Genomic DNA, 17,339 nt, shown 5'->3' with positions numbered 1-17,339 from the left:
GAAAGGGCTCCATGGGTTGCTTAGGGCTTAAGCATCCAGATTAGGGTTTCCTTGTTAGATAACCCTAATTGCCTCACTATATATAGATCCCTTAAGGACCAAAAACGTGGCTAAGCTTCTTGCTAGGGTTTCACACGAGTTTTGGTAGCCTCCATCCTCTCTCCTCTTCATCCTTTTGCTCTTGGTGTTTGTGAACCATTAGAGGAGTGACATTTGTGACTCTAAGCCTTCTAAAGTCAATACAAGGAGGAATTGAATTGTTATTGCTACATAACAATCAAGGTAGCATCTTAAACCTATTCTTGTGTTAATATGATTACTTGAATGCTAGAATTAGGGTTTATAGTCTTGGATAACTTGCATGTACAATAGAGAAACCTAGATCCAAGCATTAGGGTTTATATGAACACATAGGATGTTCTTATGACCAAAACCCATCAATAACATCATTAAACCAACAAAGTTTGTATACTTTTAGACTTCTGACCCATCAAATAACACAAAAGATCATCCACATATTGTGCAAAAAAAAAAAAAAAAAAAAATAGTTTTTTAGGGTACACAACCAACCACCAGCGTCTGATAATTGAGTTTTAGGGCTCTGATTTCATAAAAATTCTAGAATAATCGATTTTTAGGGCAAAAAAAAGAACAAACATTACCTAGAACCATTCCATAATTATCTGATTCCATAACCATATCAAGGCAGGCAGATGCATACTAGCGAAGGAACAAGGGTGGAGACCGGCATTGTCGAGGGTGGCACTGCCAGGGCTTAGCGTTAGAGGTCGCAACTGGGTGGGGAGAAGATGGAGTCAACAGTGCTATGCGTGGTCGGTGATGGGAAGAGGTAGTTGGAGTTAGTAGGAGGTTGGAGGAGAACAAAGATGATCTACTGAAGCCATGAAGGTGGGGGTGTTTTTGATGGAGGTATGCGTGCACATGAAGGCAAAAAAAGGGAAATCACGTTTTTTTATTTTATTATCTTTTTTTTTTTTATTCAGATAGACATCCAAATCTGAAAGTTTAAAAGGTTTTTAAAAGATTTTAAATTATTAAAACTCTTTTATTAATATGTAACCGAACATTCTTAATTTTACAATTAAGAAGTACCAAAAAAACCTCTAATTCTAGAGCAAATGCATCTATGGTCGATACAAATCTCTATGAGAATTATAGGGGCTTAAAGTGTGAATATCCATAATAGAGGTTCGGTTTTATAACATATTGTGTCGGCTACCCAATCACGTACCTTGAATTCTTGCATTGAAATTTTGAAACCTCGAAGTACCCACGAAGCCGCCATTTTTTGTCTCCCATACAGCTTCACGTGGTTGGAGTCTTCAACGTATTAGATCTACTTCGTGGATGATCAATAACCCTCTCAAATCTCACCACGTGTCCACTCCACAAACTTCGAACACACCCGATCTATATATAGCCATGTAGTTGAACGTATTCTACACACCACAAAAGAAAACAGAGTTTCAAAGCCCTTTTCGTTCTAATCCAAAACAGTAAAACCCCACATTTCCCTCAAATCTTCTTGTAAATCCTGCAAAACCCAAACTTTGATTTGTTAATTGTTAGCTTATCGTTGTTTTTACATTGTTTTTGGTTTTCTTCAACGATTAACATGTGTGATGCACATACTCGCCGGATTTTAACTTCTCCGGCGATTCGTCCATGCGAAAAAGCGTCTCCGGCGACCCTTCTTTCCTCTCTGATTACCCTTTCTGATACCATATGTTCATACAAATCAAAACCCTTTTACTCCAATGCTCGAAATGCGAAGGATTCCCTTCTTCTTGTCGGGAATATCCTCGTATTCCTCGAAGATATCCGACGAGATCAAACGGGTCTGTCAGGCGCGACGATTCTTTCACTCTCGGAGCTCCATTACGTGTTCCAGAAGCTACGGTTCTTGTTGGAAGATTGCACAAAATCTGACGCCCGGATGTGGATGCTAACCCGATCCGAAAAGGTATCCAATCAGTTTCGGGCCATTTTTCGATCCATTACTGTAGTTTTTGACGTGCTGCCGTTAGATTCAATTCATGTTTCAGTTGAACTGAAAGAACTAATGGGTTTGGTAAAGAATCAAGTCTTGAGTTCAAAACTTGGGTTCCGACCCGAAGATCAAAGAGTCTTGGAGCATTTGACATCCATTTTGGACCAGTTGGAGCATCAAATGGTTCCGGATCCGAACAATCTGAAACGGGTTCTTGATTATTTGGGTATTTCGAGCTGGACTGAATGCAACAAAGAAATCAAGTTCTTGGATTCGGAAATTAGGTCGGAAAGATCCACCACCAAGAAATCGGATCTTGGTATCCTCAGTAGTTTGATGGGGCTCATGATTTACAGCCGTTGCACGGTTTTCACCACCGTCGACATAGAGAGATTCACGATTTCCGGCGACACTCACGAAAGCACTTCCAGTCATTTGAATAAATCATTGAACGTTGATGATTTCCGATGTCCGATTTCTCTAGAGATCATGTCAGATCCGGTGACTTTAACAACCGGGCACACATACGATCGATCATCCATTGAGAAATGGTTCCGGTCAGGCAATTTAACCTGCCCAAAAACCGGCGAGAAGGTAAATAGTAGCAATTTGGTTTCAAATTTGTGTATAAGAAGTATCATCAAGCAATATTGTCATGAAAACGGTATTCCGGTGACTGAGTCCATTGATAGCAACCGCAATCGGGACACTACTAATACAGACACCGGCGGCAGTGTGGCGGCAGAGGCGGCCATAAAGATGTCGGTTGAATATTTGATCGATCGCTTAGTGTTTGGCACAAATGAGGTTAAACACAAAGCTACTTACGAGATCCGAATGCTTAGTAAAACAAGCGTTTTTAATCGGGCTTGTTTGGTTGAATCCGGTGTGGTTCCGAGTTTATTGGATTTGCTATGTGTTAAGAACCCTAAGATTCAAGAAAACGCGATTGCGGCGTTATTGAATCTCTCAAAGTACTCAAAAACAAAGAAAGTACTTGTCGAAAACGGAGGGTTAGAACTAATTCTTGAGGTTGCACAAAATGGGTTAAGAATGGAAGCCCGACAACACGCCGCGGGTACTTTGTTTTATCTTGCTTCGGTAGACGAGTATCGGGACATCATCGGGAAAATCCCGAGATCGATTCCAGTTCTAATGGAATTAGTCCGAGAAGGTACGAATCGATGCAAAAAAAACGCACTGGTGGCGATTTTCGGGCTACTGATGTACCCCGAAAATCATTGGAAAGCACTAGCAGCGGGAATAATCCCGCTGCTAGTTGATCTATTAAGATCTCCGTGTCAACACGAAGAACTGTTAATAGATTCTCTTGCCATTTTAGCCACTTTGGCTGAAAAATCCGATGGGACAATGGCGATTTTGAGTTGTGGAGCTCTTCATGTTATCCTTGATGTTGTAGCTTCTACATCATCAAGGGCTGCAAAAGAGCATTGTGTTACATTGTTGCTTGCAATGTGCACAAATGGTGGGGGAGACGTGGTTCATGTTTTAGTATCGAACTCGGCTCTAATGGGACCTTTATATTCCCTCCTCACCGGTGGTTCTCGTGCTAGTAAGAAAGCGAGTTCGTTGATCAGAATTTTACATGAATTCAACGAAAAGAATGCTTCTTCGGGCACTAGACATCCTATTCGCTTCCAAGAACAGTTTGTAGATGTATGGTAGTTTGTACATGTAAATTTCGTGACATTAACTTGGTTTTTTAAAGAGCTAATATCACATATATAGCTTCTGTTATTTTTTGTATGAAGCTATAACGAATATTTCACGATTGTATTTATCATTTTCTTTATGTGAATAGACAAGCACATTTTACCTTGTGTAAGGTGTAATTTTTTTTTTCTGATCTAATAGAGTTAATATCAACATTTTTAATGCAAATAGCCAAGTGGCATATCCAATAATTTTCTTCCGAAGTCATGGAACATATATAGTGGTTATGTAAAAAGTAAAAAGAAAACAGTACGCGTTATATTTGAATCATTGAATGGACATATATACAACAATTCTTACTTTTCATAATACTGTGGCTATGACATTGATATAAATATCAATTTAAATTAAACAACAAATGAACAAATACAGAAAATAATGGAAATGAACTTCATTTGGGCCATTCAAGTTTCGAAGCTACAACCTTAACCTTAATCTTAACCTTATTCACATGAGTTGCTAACCAAATACATGTAGATCCTCTGAAACTACATATATTACTTAATGTATAAATAACGACTTATTAGAGAAAGGCATGGATACAAGACTTTTCTGATTAAATCTATCTTTTTACAATTTTTCCATCACAAATTCTTTCCTTTCATTTTCTAATCGTCTCATATTCTTAAATATCGTTTAGAAATCATTTCCCTGATAACACTTAATGGGAAAAGATAAATAGGGCCTAAGCATATGACCTTTTCAATCTAGACAGTGTCCGAGGAAAATGAAGGTGTAAGTGACCGATCTCGTATTGAAATGTCAAGAGCCTTTTCAACTCCTGTGACCACTTGTTCCATGGATGGCCTTTGTTGCTTCATCCCTATACATGAAACCGCTAGATTGATCATACACTCAAAAGCTTTAAATGAGTAATCCCCATTAAGTTTCGGATCCGCAAACTCCGTCATACTCCCATCCCTTGTTAGCATCTTGGCCTAATCAACATTAAAACTGAAATTTAACCATAATCGTTATAACGAATCTAAAATGTTGGGGAAGAATCTTACCATCTTCCCAAGTGGCATTGGCCTTTGTAAGTCTATGTTGATCACTCGTTGCCCCGAAAGAAGTTGTAAAAGCACTATCCCGAAACTATAAACATCACCAGATGGATTCACACGACTATTCTTTTGATATTCGGGATCCACATAACCAAATGTTCCCCTCACTTCCGAGCTAACATGAGATAGACCCGTATCGATGATTTTGGACAAACCAAAGTCTGCTAACTTCGCTTGAAAGTTGACGTTCAAGAGGATATTTGTTGGCTGAAAATTATTTTTAATATAAAAACATTAGAATTGTTGGATATATACAAAGTCCTTGATTTTCTTTCCAATACAAACTTCAAGGAGAGATGTAAGAATCCAACATATATGCAGATAGATATGATGATGTCAAGTTGATGTGTGAGTCCAACAAGAATCATCATAAGAACCAAAAATCGAAAGCAAAACACTTACCTTTATATCGCGATGAACTATGCATCCTCCAGGATATGTATGAAGAAACCATAGTCCTCGAGCGCAATCAATTGCGATGTGAAGACGTTGGATCCATGTGAGAACTTTATCTTTACTAAATAGCCATTCTGAAAGATTTCCCCAATGACAAAGCTCATAAACGAGAAAACACTCGCCTTCGCCCTCACAATGGTCGAGCAATCTTACGAGGTTTGGATGTCTTACGTGTGACAAACTCGTGATTTCCCGCACAAACGTTTCCATTTCTCCATCGTTCACAATGTGCTTTATTGCAACATTTTGACCATTCGCAAGTACGCCTTTGTACACTTTCCCTTCACAAATGAATGCCCTCTCCAATTAAAAAATTGCAAACTTACAGATAGAAAACTTTTAATGTATTTGATATGCATTGGACTGAAACCAACATCAACAGGACAAAAGTTGCACCAAAAAGTTTTAATTATGTGTGAAAGGACTCGTTTTCTATCTCTTATGCTGAAAAAACGTTAATGACATCCTCATTATCGAAAACAACATTTTATAATATCATGTCACGTGTAACAAAAGCAACCTAAATATTGATGAATCATACAGTAAAATTCTTACCCGCGTTTCCTTCACCGATAAAGTTTGATGCTTTGAGATCATTTGTAGCGGCATAAACATCCCTAACTGTTAACTTCGTGCTTACTTCTTTTGGAAATGGTGACCTTATGACAGACATATCCACTTTGCCCATTGGCAACTTTCCGGCGACTGATCTTCTAAACCAAATCCACAATGCAATGATTATGATCATGATCCCGATCAGACCTCCCACCAGAATTACCACAACTGAAATTTTCAAGAAATTATCCGATGATTAGTGTGAATCTTACACTTGAATACGTGTTCTAGATAACTCACCAGTGGTCCGCTTTTTCTTGTGTTTATGATTATCATCTTCAAGATTCTGGGATTGATCTAATCGAAAACTTATTTGATGCTGGCCAAGACACTGATAAACGGCTTGAACCCATTTGAAATCAGAGATCTTTCGACTCACCATCGAAACAAGCACAGCGAATCTACAAAGTTCAGTCTCTTCCACACTACTGTTCGTAGTCAAACCACCAATCTTTTTCCATCTTTCTAAACAAGAATTGCAGTCGTTTCTTGATTCCAATACCTCACAATCTTGATCTAGACTGGATAAAGAGCTCTCGAGCTTGTTAGCAACATCATTCAGCGTGAAATCCGAGCAGCTTCCGGAACCGGAGGTTAGCTTTTCAACACCGCAGCTCAAAAGATTTCTTCCGTTGCTACCTTCCAACGATGATCGACAAGTTTGTTGTTGTATCAAATTCAAGAAAATCGATCCAGTTTGATTCGTGTGTTTTGATAATGCGGATAGATACTCTTCAAAAGCTGATTCGCAACAATCGGTGCTGAAAAATCCATCCCAATTAGCAGTTTTGCAGTCCGAAGAAAGTTGAACGTCAAGAACACATTCATCTGTGAGGTTTTTAGCTAAAACATGATTGATGAACACGAAAAGGAACAAAATGGGGATCGTTTTTGTACGAGAAAGTGTCATTGAACTAAGATTTTTGTGCAGAAATTCTGGAAACGAAAGTTTTTATGATTTTTGGTAGATTATATGTTCAGTGTTCTTCCAGATTTCGGAGAATAGAAAGAATAGAATAAGAAACTACACCAAACTTACGCTAAATCACAAATACTGTGTTCATTTTTAGTAAGAATTAATATTTTAATGAAAAATCAAAATATTTAATTTACTAAAGCCAATTGCCGGCCCTTCCAATTTGAAGAAGTCTGATTAAGGAATTAACAATTTTTATTTAAAAACTTACGTCTTTATCGTATCTGTGATTACGCTACAAAGTAATTACTATGCATATTTAAATACCGAAAAAAAAATCGAAGTACGATAGAATCAACAATTTTAAATGACTATTTATGCTCAAATTATAAGTAAAATGGTTATAATTATTTGTGGTTCCAAAAAAAAAAAAAGTTACATGCTTTACTTAATTTTTTTGAATAGTTCATAGATGGTATTGGAAATGTGGTTGGTTAGAAGACATCTAGCAATTAATCTTTATCTAGTTGTTTTTTCTCTAGTTGTTTTTTCTAAGCAAAGAGTGAATATGTAAAAGATGAGGGATTTTTAACAATTTGAAAAATTCGTATTTTAATACAAACTATTTGATGAACTATTAATGCTATATTAATTATATTAACCTAATTTTTATGATATTATTGGTATTTACCAATTTTTTTTATGATATTAGTTATATTTAATTTTTTAAATTTAATAGATTTATCCCTATTACACTTAGTGTTCTCTAGTCTCTAATCGACTGACTTAGTACCATCTAACGAATTTTACATCCTCGTGTTATCAAAGTGAATGATAATAACTCATGTGTAAGTGTAAGGAACTGCCGAATACAATTATAAAAAACTCATTCGTTTGTCCTTAAGTAAATGATTATTAGTAAAAAAATTTATAATACTAGTCAACAATAAATAAGTAAAAATACATTATATTAAAATAAATGCTATTAATATTTCTTTATAGGCCTTATAAGTCCACCACTTAAGTCAGACAAGAAAAGGACGTTGATTTTATAAAATAGAAGTATTTACATTAAGATGGTGTGAGTTCGTACTTGTGTCATATAGTGCTACAATATCTTTTTAGCATATAGGACAAATATATAAGAACAAGGGTATACAATGATATTGTTCTCTTCTTCACCCATAAAGCATATTTCGTTTTCACTTCGAAAGTGAACCATAATAATTCGTTAATTTTACGATCCATGGTAATTGTTTGATCTTTTGTATTGTTTCATGTCACGTAGATTGTATTTGTCGTCCTATTGGTAATAATTGAACTACAAAGGTTCTCAAACAAAACCAACTAAAAGAAGAAAAAACAAATCCATGTGGTTTGATTGGATATGCATTTAGAATTTGTAACTCAAGTGTCATGATAGTTTAATTTGTTGTGTTTTTCGTTCTTAAGATTATTTAAATTTGTTGTCAAACCTTGGTAAAAATATAACTTTACCATTGATATTACATTTACTATTAATTTTAATTGTGAGTTAGCCATAAGAGGAAGTATAATATCCGAATATGATAAGTTAGCAAAGTCGAAAGCCTGAATTGATGTTGGACTAAAGCGAGATGTATGCAAATGTAGGGCCATCAAACCCCTCAATATGAATTTGTTGAGGTCCCTTTCCTCTTTTGTAGCATTTTGAATTACCTTACACTACCAGAAACGCGAGTATTAGCAGCGACAGACCAAAAAGGTCATCGCGGTTGCCTCGCTGCAAATGCTCCATATGTCGCCTCCAATACCTGTCTCCCCTAATATCCGTCGTCGCCACTAAAGCCTTGTCTCCACTAATACACGTCCGTCACCACTAAAGGTGTCGCCGCTAATTGTATTTATCATTTTTTTTGTAATATTTAACATTAAAATCAGAAAAAACATTATAACAAGTATAAAAACTGCTACGAAACATTATTTTGCAAAAAAAAGTTCAAAACATTAACCACTTAATAATATATATGACATCCGATCCAAAATATTAAATCCTAACATCCGGTTCAAAATATTCACCCAAACATAATGCAACATATCCAAAATAGTAGTCTAAAATACTAACCCAAACAAAACATTTCATTAATCCTAAAAGTAGCTACTCCTCCTCATCACTCCACTCGTTTCCTTCACTTTATTTCGTGGCGACAACGATTGAAACTACTCTTTCAGTGCCGCACTACATGTCTGGTCTTTTAGCATTGTTTTGCAGCATGTCCAACTACAAAGAAGCAAAATATATTATCAACATATCATAATAATATTCTACTTTACAAATTAAGGTCATGATGATTATATCATCCTTTTTTTTTCCATTATAGCATTGTTCTTTCCAAGTAATTTTTTTTTTCATTTTTCCATTATAACATTGTACTATACTAAACTAACAATTACCAAACTACAAAATACCAACATATCAAATTATAACCAAACTACATCCTACACACATTGCATATACATTATAACATTGTACTTTTTTTTTTTCATTTTTCCATTATAGCATTGTACTATACTAAAGTAACAATTAGCAAACTAAAAAAATATAAACATATCAAACTATAATCAAACTACATCCTACAAACGACATCGTTCGTCTTCCTGCACTTACCGTATCGGTCCTGGCCGTGCTGTCCTCAAGATCACGAATCAAAAACCTTGGGCTTCTTGCCCGACCCCTCCGACACGTGAACCTAAACCGGCTTCCTCTTCCTCACTGACTCCAGATCAATCTTCTACTCATCATGTCCTCTAATTTCTTGTAGCTAGACATGCTTACAAACTCCTGTATCACATCCTTCAACATATCATGCTACCTGGCCTTCTTCATCTCCTCGTCCCATACATATTGCAAAACCAACAAAGCCCTCTCTCGGAACATGGCAATAATCTCTGTCACTTACACAATAGTCTGACGGAGGTCTTGAAACTCTCTTGCTAGCTGTTGGACCTTGATTACTAGTGTAAAAGCCGCTTCGAACCTCATTACAAAGTCGTCCCAAGTCATCGCCTCAACCGCCTCTCTTCCCAAGGCATAGCCTGCCTTCCCCCCACCAATCATGTGCTTTGTCTTTTAGAAGACAGGATACCAGTCTGACCTTTTCCCCTTCAGGACAGAGGCTGGATCGGAAGGCATTTGCCGATATCCGCCAACCACCTTTTGCTAGCAATGGGGCCCTTCTTCTCAAAAAAATTTGGAACCCCATATGCACGAAGCTCTCAAAAAGTAAAAGAGCATGCACCCACCATGGCCACCATCTCAGTATAGAAGGCGCTGAGATGCTCATCCATCAACTCCATAATGCCCTCCTTAATCAAACCAAATATCATAGAAGTCTGCTCCATAATGTTGCAGGTAATCTCAGACAAAATGAACTCTTGCATCAGATCATCCAAGGGCCCGAGTCCAGAGCCCGAACCCGATCCCTCACCAGAACCTAAACCGTCTCGAGTGACCACCATATTGAAAATAAACGATGCAAACCATCAAAAAACACTAGAATAATCTCACACTTAGCGAGTTCCTTAGCATCTTTCTGATTCCCCTTGACTTAAGTACGGATTATGTACTTTCAATAGTACGGGCCCAATACTACCTTCCACGCCTATCCGTACTTTCCTCAAGAGTCGTCCCGACCCCCTAAGTAACACCCATACCTAACATTCTACATTCCTGCTAAATAACGTATCTGCTCAGCTAACTTTCTTCCAAGGTTCTCCTAGGATTCCTTTCCCACCATACTCCGCCATCAGCTGTAGAAGAAACTCCCACTAACACCTACCACTACCTTACGAATATAATTACATGTAACATACCCTAGATAATTATTTGACTGTAAGGTTTCACACAACAATGGGTGGACTCAAACAAGTGCTACACAATAAAGTTAAACCTAGCCTTCTAAAATTATCTAATTTCTGTAACATGTAACCTAGAATATTCGCTTGATAGTTAAATAGTATTAGCAGTGGTTCCTAAAAGCACAAAGCAAGTAGCATTTGAGCATCAAGTTCTAACTAAAGCATTGCCTAATAGACCATCCTAGCATATCATATGTAATCCATACTAGCATGTAGTTCTAGAGGCTCATACATAAGAATACGAAGGCATCTCTCCTAACATAAAATTATGAGCATATCCTTAGCCCTAATCTAGCATGTTATTCATATACTGATTCAAATAAACATGTATGGGTATTTTGGGAACATATACTTGAGTACAGCCGATTGCACGCATAACACCCATTTTTTAAAATTCTTTTTAAAAAATATTTTTCTTTTCACTTAATTCCTCCGTCTAAGTTCTGATACACCCAAAAGTGTGATCGAATCCCTCAAACCAAGGCTCTGATACCAACTTATAACTGTAAGTCCCAATCTAGAGATCCAAATCAGTAATTAATGAATTGCAAGCAATCAAACAGAGTGTAGAAGGAGTAGAATGAGAATAACATCAAGCATGCACACATCTATTATGCACAAATGTCAAGGACACCTTGAAAGACACACATACATACGTCACTAATTCTCACACACTAATACAGTCTATTTATACCACAAGTAGCAGCACACAAGTGTGCAGCCGCACACACATGTATGGCCACACACACCCACTAATATGCTATGACCACCAAAACACACTCTAACATCTCACCAAGACCTATACAATATGGATGCCTAGCCCAAACCACATAATTATGACCTAACAATCTCCCCCTTGGTTTGTGGCTAGCATAAACTCAGGTCTTCCTAATCAGCATCACCAAGGTGTGTATGTCTCGCTTCGTAAACTACAAAAGATCTTTAGCATCAACAAGATGAATAACGAAATTGCTACTTTGAAACTTGATCACTGTAGTGGCATAAGGCTCTTCGACTGTGGTCTTGAACTTGTCACCAAATTCTGCAATAAGCTTGTTCTTCAAGTCAAAGTAGCCTACTGATATGGCACCAAGATTAAGCTGGAGATCGGAGATCTGTTTAGACTTCTGAAATTTCTTTTTCAAGCTTGGAAACTCGAATATCGAGGTTTTAGATCGGAACGTCTTTCTCGATGATCTTCTGTTTAAGAGTAGTGATATCCTCCTTGAGCTCTGAGATAAATGGTTCTGCTCCCAATGAACTTCCTTTACCTATTGATATTCATTTTCCATGAGGTAAAGAATTCGAATCTTGTTGAGCAAGAAACTTGGGAAGCCTCACAGAGGCAGCATCATGCGCAGGTTGTGGAGGAGAAAGACCCCCAGGAGCAGAAGAACTCCCGACTTCAAACGAAGATCTAACATTACTTGATCCTATTAGGGTCGGTTGAGTTGGTTTAGCAGCTATGGAGGTTTGTTGGACTGGTGGTGCTTGTTCTTGGATAAGTGCTCCCTTCCTCAGATCAAGTCGTCTTCATTTCACAGGAGGCTGAGAGGTTTGTGTCAGTATCTGATCACTCATCGATGGCATAGATGTTGGAATAGCACCAATACGGGGAGGAATCCCTGAATCTGTATCCATATCGGTTGAAAGGCGTTGACCATCTGATCAAAAGTTGGAGACATCACTTTGAGAACACCACTAACTCCTTATGTCTTGGTTGCACCACATCATGGATAGTGTTAAAGATAGCATCGAGGTCTTCAATGCTTAACCTTATATCATTATCCGTAGTCCATAAGCTAATCTGTGAGACACTCAACAGATGTGACAACCTGAAATTTCCATTCTGAACAAACCATACCAAGCCAATAGAAGTTAGAACAGTTACAGAGAAATTCCAGACTTTAGGTATAAGTTTGAGTATTTCAGGTTTAACACTTAAGGAGATATCAGGAGAGTGGTTGCATTAGGGTTTTGTGCAACACTGTTATTCCAATACTCTATGATATTAGAGTTCATTTCGGGAATAAAATATTTTCTGCCAAAAATCTCAAGACTATATATAGAAATCTGAACCATATTCATTCAGTTAGTTTCATTTCCAACTAGAGAAAAGCTGAATTCTCTCTCACAGATCTTCGGGTTTTTATCCCAAATCGTGAGTACTTTTATCTAGTTATATTATATAACTTAGATTGTAGTTTATAACATCGAAATCGAATCAAAACCCCAAGATTTGGGAGTTTACCGCCCAAGAACACTTGGAGAGTAAACTCCATTTTAAGGGCCAAAAGTGTGCCCAATGTCCCTCAAAGCCTTGGAACTCAACATAGGGACTACCATTACATGTTTAGACCACCAAAACAATTAGAAACAATGGCTAGATGTGAGTTCTCGGCCAAGGAAGTTCTTGGGCCGTGAACTCCATTTTTAAGTGTCAAAATGCCTCAAAAGCCTTCCTTAAGCCAAGAGACTAAATTGGACATGTACCTAAATGAGTTTAGGACTAGCAAACACACTTAGAACACCAAGAGTAAGGTGTTCATGGCCCAAGAAGTCCTAGGGCAGTGAACTCCATAAAATGGTGCCAAATGGTGCCATAAACTCTTCTAATGCCTTGTACAAGAACCTAGTTTAGTTCCTAGTTAATTTAGGGACTTGAAAACACCATAAACATCCTCCCAAGGGAGATTACGGCCGTAATCTCCAAGAGATATGGTCCCAGGGCCATAAACTCCCCAAAGGAGTTAAAAGGAGGCCTAAACACTTGTTTAAGCCTTGAAGCAATTCACCACTTGAGTTGTATTAATGTTAGGCTTCATTTAGGGACCTTATGGAGAGTTTACGGCCAGGCGTTTACTCCCCTGGGCCGTAAACTCCAACATATATGGTCTTTTTGACCATAAACTTCCATGAGACGTCTTGCACTCCTTTGTTGCGACCCATTAGCCTCCTAGCACTTGACCAAAGTGTTTACCTCGCATTAGAATGTTTATACATGTTTAATTAGTGTTTTAATCACTAATTATTTATATACATATTTCTTCATATGTAATTAGGATCATTGTGTGTGTCTAAAGTCTTCACTTGACACCAAACACTTGTCCAATCCTTCCTTACGATACAGTCCGTTCAATTCCAATCACTTACTACAGGTGAGTTCATACCCCTTAATCAACGTTTTAATTGTTTTTTAATGTTTTATGGGGGGGGGGGGGGGTACAAGTAGAATCATTCTAGTTACTATATCAATCACATATGATTAGTAAGCAGCATTCAAATGATTGGCTACTCATTAGCCGTTTTACCAAACAGTTTACTTCAAATGATTTTCATAAACACTTTATGTGTTTAAAATCCTTATATAATGTACATTTTACTCTGTATGTTTCATTTCAAACTCATTTACAATTGTGTTTCAAACAAATGTTTCTTTATATTAAACTGTTTTATCAAACCCATGCCTTCAAACCGTTTTCTAGGTTGACATCAAGTCAATCTTTTCTTAGATAATAATTATGTTCAAAGGTTTTACAAAACTTACTTTATGCTTTTATATTATAAATGGCATGCTTATATATGTATATTTATATAAGGAATGTTTAAAAGACTTAGGAAGGCTATCCACCCTATTTCCTTTTCGCGCTTGAGATGTGGTCCGGTGGGATATCGGGTACCCGTCCGAAGGTCATTTAAATATTAGTTATATATCATGTGTACATATATAGTCATAAAGGTCCTTCCAGTTCATCCAATGCCCTTGGGTAGCAAGGGTATACATCCATGTTCATACGTACCGGTTTAATTACTAGTAAGCTACCGTATGGGTAGTTTAGGAAGATACTATAACCATTACTAGAACGCGATATCATACAATGAGTCAGTTCATTCATGAGTCAATACTTGCTAGATAGAGAAAGAACACATATTACAGCTAGCACACGCAGAACATTACAGTACATTACTTTACATTTACATTGATACGTTTACATAGAGATCCTGTTATAAGCATGCCTATATATGTATAAATATATAATCAATGTTTAAAGGACTTAGGAAGGCTATCCACCCTCTTTCCTTTTCGCGCTTGAGATGTGGTCTGGTGGGATATTGGGTACCCGTCCGAAGGTCGTTTAAACATTATTTATATATCATGTGTACATATATCGACATAATAGTTCCTTTTAGTCAGTTCAGTACCTTTGGGTAGCAAAGGTATACATTTATATACTTTTACATGATTACGCTTACATGAGTATGTTTACATATATACGTTTACATGAGTGCGGTTACGTATACTTTGATAGGACAGACATCACTAGGTGCTATAGCATAGGACAAGTTCAAGATCTAACTATACCGATGAATCGCAACGCATTGTGATACTTATATCGGGTATACATGATCATAGTAATGTGGATGTTCACGGCATGCATACATGCATGGGCGTGTAAAGGTCTCAAAATCCCTTTGACAGGGGAGCGTTTAGCCTGGGATCTAGCCATCACATTATGCCTTATCCCTCAAATAAGGCAATAGGAGTACAGAGGCAGTCACTTATTACAAATACTACAGTACTTACGAGAGTAACCTAGACTTAAGGTAATTAGTACGGTTGTAGTTCGACACTACACCACAGTACCATTTCATTTTCCCATTACATTCACTTCGTGAACATTCACACGATGCACGGTAATGTAGAAACTATATTTTTGGTTAATGATAGTCGGGTTTGGGAAAATACACACTCTTACAAGAGACACACACAGACACTAGATGCCTTGGTAGAAGGATACGATTAGTAGGAAACATAGGGTTTCCTAGGATCATTCAAAACATTTTCATACTTACAGTTCATATACATTTTCAATACTTACAGTTCATATACAAACAATTTCTTACATATAAATTAAGACACTAAAATAATTATGATCTCATCAGCTTTAAAACAGATACTCTCTTTCAAAATAACTTGTATCCTCAGGTCAACCATAGACAAGTACCGATGCAAGGTTTAGAGAAGATGGAGCTCGTTCAAGACTCATCTTTCATTTTGTTTATACTTTAGTGTCTATTATAATTTTGACAGAACACACTTGTATTAAAATTATATTATTAATGCAATGGATGATGTTTTTGCTTGTTTACTACTTTTCATTGTTGTGATACTGTACATGACGTCCTCCGCCCCAGAACGTTTCCGCCGTTCAATGGTTTTGGGGTGTGACAACAGGCTACACTTTAACTCAGGAGCGTAGATGACGTTCCCAAAACTCAGCACTCCATTTGTAACTATTCCTTTTTGAGTGATCTTCCCTCCATATCCTCCCATTAAGGAAACATAGCCCCCATTAATAGTCTGAATGATGTGCAGTTAGGAGATGTCTCCTATCATGTGCCTGGAACAACCGCTGTCGAGGTATCAAGGTCTGGCGACATTCCTCCGTAGTTGTTCCTGCAGAATGAGCGGGATTATTTAGATTTGGGGACCCAGGTCATTACAAGCCTGGGTCCTAACAACTGATAGGGTTTATGGCCGAACAAGGGATTACAGACATACACGTGATTACGGTTGTACACGGGGATTTTGATCGTACGAGGATCACAACCGTACACGCCAACCGTACAATCTAACCGCACACCCAGCTGTACACTTAATTGCACACACTAGCTGCACACACAACCGCACACACTAGCTACACACTCAACCGTACACACTAGCTGCACACTCAACCGCACACCTTCAAAGACTCAATCGCACACCTTCAAACACTCGACCGCACACCTTCAAAGCTCCAACCGCACACTCAAAAATACTAGATTTTTGAATGAAATCTGATTCCAAACTAGTAAAAATAATGATTAGTAGCAGTTTCTCAGTCAAAAAGTATGAATGCACTTCAAAAACCACAATTCTTTTCAACCGCACACTCTATGATTCTTCAAATTGACACTGAATTGGCTCTGATACCAATTGTATGTCCCAATCTAGAGATCCAAATCAGTGATCAATGAATTGCAAGCAATCAAACAGAGTGCAGAAGGAGTAGAATGAGAATAACATCAAGCATGCACACATCTATTACGCACAAATGTCAAGTACACCTTGAAAGACACACATACATACGTCACTAATTCTGACACACTGACACAATCTATTTATACCACAAGTAGCAGCACACAAGTGTGCAGCCGCACACATGTGTACAGTCGCACACAACGTGTGCGGCCACACACACGTGTATGGAATCACACACCCACTAACATGCTATGACCACCACAACACACTCTAACATCTCACCAAGACCTATACAAGATGGATGCCTAGCCCAAACCACATAATTATGACCTAACAATAACATCCAAAAAATACTAAGTAAAAATTTTGTTTTTAAGTGACCAAAAAAACCATACTTTCATTCATTTTCAAAATCATCAGATTATAAAATAGTATCAATAAATTGATCCAAGTACAAAACCAACCATATATGATAAACACTGATGGATGCGATACAATCACATCGAGTTCTTCCCTTTCGAACCAGAAGTGCCTGAAAAACATTTTAAACATAATCATAAGCACAAAGCTTAGTGAGTTCCCCAAAATACCACATACCACACATATTAGTGGGCCCATCCCTTG

General features: G+C 37.5%; 2 protein-coding genes across 2 annotated transcripts; one reads left to right on the top strand and one right to left on the bottom strand.

The window, feature by feature from the left end:
• The first annotated feature begins 1,475 nt into the window (after positions 1 to 1,475).
• Positions 1,476 to 3,850, top strand: PUB19 (ARM repeat superfamily protein). Its single transcript, XM_078967459.1, has one exon. The coding sequence runs from the start codon at positions 1,637 to 1,639 to the stop codon at positions 3,695 to 3,697; it is 2,061 nt and encodes a 686-aa protein (XP_078823585.1). The 5' UTR covers positions 1,476 to 1,636; the 3' UTR covers positions 3,698 to 3,850.
• Positions 3,851 to 4,283: 433 nt separating this feature from the next.
• On the bottom strand, positions 4,284 to 6,920 carry LOC145008841 (putative serine/threonine-protein kinase PBL22). The gene is made up of 5 exons (XM_078967460.1): positions 6,121 to 6,920; positions 5,821 to 6,048; positions 5,212 to 5,546; positions 4,756 to 5,016; positions 4,284 to 4,683 (listed from the first exon to the last, which is right to left on the bottom strand). Exons 1-5 carry the CDS (start codon positions 6,788 to 6,790, stop codon positions 4,453 to 4,455), a joined length of 1,725 nt encoding a protein of 574 aa, XP_078823586.1. The 5' UTR covers positions 6,791 to 6,920; the 3' UTR covers positions 4,284 to 4,452.
• Between the last annotated feature and the right edge of the window lie 10,419 nt (positions 6,921 to 17,339).

Source organism: Lactuca saligna, chromosome 8, assembly GCF_052625555.1.
Source record: "Lactuca saligna cultivar CGN05327 chromosome 8, ASM5262555v1, whole genome shotgun sequence".
Lineage (NCBI taxonomy): Eukaryota > Viridiplantae > Streptophyta > Magnoliopsida > Asterales > Asteraceae > Lactuca > Lactuca saligna.
This window is presented reverse-complemented; position numbering and strand designations above follow the sequence as displayed.